This window comes from Octopus bimaculoides, chromosome 15 (assembly GCF_001194135.2).
Source record: "Octopus bimaculoides isolate UCB-OBI-ISO-001 chromosome 15, ASM119413v2, whole genome shotgun sequence".
NCBI lineage: Eukaryota > Metazoa > Mollusca > Cephalopoda > Octopoda > Octopodidae > Octopus > Octopus bimaculoides.
In genome coordinates, this window is record NC_068995.1 from 27,687,757 (window position 1) to 27,693,445 (window position 5,689).

The following is a 5,689-nucleotide window of genomic DNA, read 5'->3' on the forward strand; positions in this document are numbered from 1 at the left end:
TCTCTCTCTCTCTCCCCCTTCTGTCTCTCTCCCTGTCTCTCTCCCTGTCTCTCTCTCCCTCCCTCCCTCTGTCTCTCACTCCCCCTGTCTCTCTCTCTCCCTATGTCTCTCTCACTCTGTCTCTCTTTTCATTTCAACTGGGGCAGGCACAAACATCCAGTACCTTCTCTGAAGTGGTTGGCATTAGGAAATCATAGAAATCATGCCACTGCAAACACTAAAGTTTGGCACAGTTCTCTGGCTTGCCAACGCCTACCAAGTCGTCCAACCCATGCCAGATGTAAATGATGATGACATACTCAGCATGTTTCAAGGGCAGTGTTTGTAATATTAATTATTGTGTGTGTCTGCAAATAAATAACAAACACTAGTGTAAGCATAAACACTTGTGCATCCCTTTATATTACTTAATATTTCAAATTCTGCTCTGAAACATGCTGAGTATGTATTTGTAATTTGTAATCTGATCAAGAAGTATCTGGACTTTTGCCATAGTAATGAAGCTAAAGCATGCAGAGTGAAGCTGCTTGGCACATATTGACCATGAACTCTGCTGTGTATGCGCACTAAGCTTTAACATACTAGCTCACTTCCGCTGTTTAAAGCAGTGCTTGGAAGGAAGGTGTGTTGCATGTAATCATCGCATTGACCATGACAGAAGGTTGAGCAGAGAATCTCTATCAAATTTTGCCAAAAGCTTGGTGATACCTGGTATAGAGCCCTACACAAAATTTTCAAAAGTTTTCATTGTTCTCGACACAATCAAGATCTTGTGCCACTGAAACCCGAGTGTCTTTTTGGTCAACTGAAAGCAGTTTTGGCACAAACTTGGCAGACACGCATCTCGTACCCAAATCTTCAGTGATAATGGACTGAACTGAACCATAACTAATCTGCATGCCGTCTGATAAGTCACGGATGGTGATTTGATGATTTTCCCTCACGGCTACATGCACATCTGCAATGTTTTTTCTCACTTCTGCTGGTTATGGGTCTTCCAGAATGTTCATCAATATTGATATGTCTGAACCACTCATACCTGTGTGTGCGACTCATACACTTCTCTGCAACTTTGTGTAGGCCTCTGAGCAGGTATCGCCATGACAACTTTCTCTGTCATGGTCAATGTGGCGATCACATGCTACAGGCCTTTCCTTCCAAGCACTGCTGTAAACAGCAGAAGTGATCTAGAATTTTAAAACTTAGTGTGCATGCACAGCAGAGTTCAAGGTCAATCTGTTCCAAGTGGTTTCACTCTGTGTGCTTTAGCTTCGTTACTATGGCAACAGTCCAGATACTTATTGATCAGACCTCGTACGTACAGTGTATTTATGGTTATATATAATAAACATCTTTAGTGTCACTGGTTTTAGAACCACATGATGCATTGATGTTCCAATTATGAATGAAAAATTCAGTACCCAACCATGTTATATAATGTCTTTGTTTTTTTGTTTTTTAGTTGCTTTTTTTTATAGACTTTATGGTATAGTTGATGGAAGGTTTGGTTGCTATTTCTAATGGGTTGAGAGACAGCTTAGAGGATTTGTCTTCTTTGAGTGTGCTGATCTCCATTGGCAGTTGAGCTTTTCAATTGGTTAAAATTACATAACTTAAAATACCTATAACTTCCTTATTAATTTCGTGAAAAAAATGAATGCAATTTTCATCATCAGCATGTAAAACTACATCAGAACTACATTTTCTGAAAATAATCTGATGAAAATTTGAAAGGAATTTATCACGATCATCAGTGTCCTTTCTGTCATAGATATTGAGATCTACAATTTAGAAGGATTCATTTGGCAAGTCTCTATGCTATTATCGCCTACTTTGGTAGATTACAGGGAGTAAATTCCAGAAAAGAATACCCGCCCTTATATATCATCAAAGTCTCATTAACCCTTTTGATACCAGTTTATGTGAGACTCCTTGTTCTATGATATGAATTTCGTGTTTTAAGTAATCTAAATGAAGACTTTCCATCAAAATTTTGTGTTTCTGTTTGAATCCCAGATGAAAAATGACAGAGTTATTTTGCGAAATTCATTGTTTTAAGAATTAATTGACACAGAAATAGGGTACCAAAAGAGTTAATACAGCAGTGTTTGTAGGGTTAATAATGGAAATAGTTCTTTAACACTATTTATAAAGTTGGGTACATTTTGTGATGCTTGAACAAGTGTATGGTGGATTTCATGTGTAGTCATTAAAATTGAGTATCTTGCTCATACCTACTTTTGGACCTTATTTCAGCTATTGCGAGTTGCCTCATTTCAGATTCCTTACTCCAATAGCATCTGTAGTTGAAATACTTCTATCAGAAACAACATATACAGCTATACATGAATTTCAGCAACACATGTGGAAACAAAGTTGACTGCTCTCTTTTGTTCTGTTTTCTAAATTACCATAAAACCCCATGTAATTTACACACTTTTTTCTGCAAAAACAAAAATAAACATTAGCGGGTGCATAAATTACATGAGTAGATCGTTTCCAGAATTTTTTTGTTGAAAAATGATGTACAAATGTTGACTCATTCGTACCAGAAGTTGACTCATTTAATGTCAGAATAGGTTTTTACAGAAAAAATATAATGAAGTTGACTTTTATTTATGCTGGGCAGTATAATGCTTACTTTTTCTGTATAAATTTACAAAAACCATTCAATGGTTAACTGCTTTATGAAGTTTGACGTTCATGCTGATAATCATGGTCTCAGCCATATTTTATATTGCTTGGAGTTTCTACCTATTGCAATTGAGCCCAGCAATTTCCCCAAATAGATCAGTTTTTCTCTGCTTAAGAAGTATAGCTTGTGTTTGCCTCCAGGAGGCTATTGCTTGCTTTCTCTGTGCTAGGTCAATGAAATTCATCACTGCCACCAGCTCTTACTGCATCTAATGACATCATACTTCATTCTTGTGCATGTAAATTCACTAAGTGAATATGACTTAGTGTTCCTACAGAAACCTTCATTTACCTAATACAATCTTTAATGTCGTTTCACATTCATGTTGAATTATGCAGCAATCTTATGTTCTCTTCATAGAACACTTGTATGAACTGGTATGTATTACCGGTTCTTTTGGTATAGTATATTTTTGCTATTCTTGTTTATGTCTCCTCACAGACATGTATATTCTAATAAGTTTCTTCTAATAAGCTTCTTAAATTTTGCATCTCTCTTGTTCAATAAATACCGAGTAAAACTTGTAATGCTGTTTATTTTCTCTTTTTGATTTTTAATGTTTATTTTAGTGGGTTACCAAATTATGAGTTTGGTCTCCTGGCTAAAACGGTAATGACAAATTTTTAAGTTTGCTTGACATTTTATAAGTGTGAAAGACATTAAAATTTCGATACTCTGTATCAAAGGTTCCAATAAGAATAGGCAGAAAGACACTTTCAACCAATCAGAATTCTATTTACATAATCATTTTGATCGGTCACCTTCCTCTGTCAGTTGAGTAAAGTGTCACCCAAGCTGATGTTTATTGGTAATTAAACTTATATTGCAACTCTTGTGTGTATTAATCAGCTTTGTTTTTGTTGATAAGAATTATCAACACCTTTTCCTGTGAAAATTTAATAAAATCTAATCATATGTAAGTGAAATTATGCTAAATAAAGCTAAATTGAAAACCTTTTTCCTCTGGCCATATTGGCAATTCTGCAAACTTTTGGGTGTGAATTTTAAATAATTTTTATCCTGAAATTTACGGGTGCATAAATTACATGGGTTTTTACGGTAGTTTGATGATCAATCGTACTGATCAGACGCACTCTGGAAAAGTTGGAAAAAATACTCATTAAAATTCATTTCAAGCCCTCAGAATATTTTGGCATCAACTGCACTTGCAAAAATTTCAATTTCATAATCAATAATCTACATACAAAATTTCATCCAAGTCATTTTATGAAAAATTCAATAGATCAAAGTTACACAGGTCATTTGAGAACATGAAAGTAGTAGATATATCACTGTAATTTTCAACTCCAAAAGCCTTATATATACCATAAAATGCATGTAAGCTTTTTATATATAGAAATACAAAGTCAAAGAGTAACTGTTGCTATCATTTTGAAATAAAAAGTGTTGAGGAAAGCTTAAATTTAGCAGTGTCATAAGTTTGTTAAATGCATGTTACAGAATTTAAATAAATGATAGAAGAAAGTGATGAAAGTTTTTTCCCGTTACATTAAAGAGTTCCTGACTTCCTTTAAAGCAGATTGAAACGAGTGATTATTTATGTGCTTCCTGGTGGTTCAACACTAGCTAACTGATGTACCATGCGGATTCATAAAGGATATTAAGAGTTAATAATTAAGATCTGGATACAGGTTCTATTTTTAGAAACTGCTGAAATAAATGAATTGGATTACATTTTTTAAACTGTGGTTGTAAATTTTCAGGTGCTAAACTGTGGACGCCTTTCAAAGAACTTTATGATGTAGTTGATTCAGTGTTATTAAAGAAACAAGTAGAATCAGTTCACGATTTGGAGGTGATGTTAAGACGACATAAACCTGATTTTATTTCACTTTTGAAGGCACCTGTAAGTAATAATAATTTTTTTTGTTTTTGCAACATTTTTTGTGAGTGCATTCTTATATTTCAGTTTAGTCATGTGTATTACATATTGTAAATTATTTTGTGTCATGTCTGTATGAAGAGAAAAAAACGATATTAAACAGATGTATATTTTTATGATTAGATTCTCTTTACTACTTTAAAAAAAATTTAACCCCTTAACATACAAATTAATCTGTCAAACGAAAAGCTTATACATATTTTGAATTAATTGGGTTCAAAAGTGGTGTCCACAATATTTGCTTGTAACTTTTGTTAATTTTTTACATACAGGATTGAAATTTCGTCAGTGGGTGCTTATATATCAGTGGTTTAGAGTTCTGTAATTTTAGCTGATCTTTCTGATTCAATTTGACTTTTATGGGCAAATAAATTTAATTAACAGGTGTAAAAACAATTACTTTATGGATAAGCTCTAAAATTGAAATTCTTAATGTATCTTACCTGTTTGATTTGTTTACTAAAATTATCCTAGATGTCAACTGCCAACAATTTTGCTGATTTTCAAAATGAGGTACATTAATTTGAGTTAATTAAAATATAGATATAATTGGTACAAGATTTTATTCTTTCTCTATATTTCATTCAAACATTTTCATTGAAAATAAACTACAAAACTCTTTTACTAGTCAGTATACCATTGACTATGCACTCTTTGCAATTTAATGAGTACATTTACATAACAGAACCCCCACTATAAAAAGCTCATTAACAGGTGAAATACAAAGGTTAATACAGGTGTGTAACATTACTGAAGATTAATATGTATTTCTCACTTTTACATCATCATCATCATCATCGTTTAACGTCCGCTTTCCATGCTAGCATGGGTTGGACGATTTGACTGAGGACTGGTGAAACCAGATGGCTACACCAGGCTCCAATCTGATTTGGCAGAGTTTCTACAGCTGGATGACCTTCCTAACGCCAACCACTCAGAGAGTGTAGTGGGTGCTTTTACGTGTCACCTGCATGAAGGCCAGTCAGGCTGTACTGGCAACGGCCACGTTCAAAATGGTGCATTTTATGTGCCACCCACACAAGAGCCAGTCCAGGGGCACTGGCAACGATCTCGCTCAAAAATCCCACGAC

At 34.4% G+C, this 5,689-nt stretch overlaps 1 protein-coding gene across 1 annotated transcript in view; it reads left to right on the forward strand.

Annotated features, from left to right (window-relative positions):
• The window catches only part of LOC106881660 (nuclear pore complex protein Nup205), a 331,146-nt gene that overhangs the window by 10,289 nt on the left and 315,168 nt on the right, over window positions 1-5,689 (forward strand). The window contains exon 2 of the mRNA XM_052973459.1: window positions 4,420-4,562. Within this exon, the coding sequence (XP_052829419.1) occupies window positions 4,420-4,562 (143 nt within the window). The remainder of the gene's footprint in view (window positions 1-4,419; window positions 4,563-5,689) is intronic.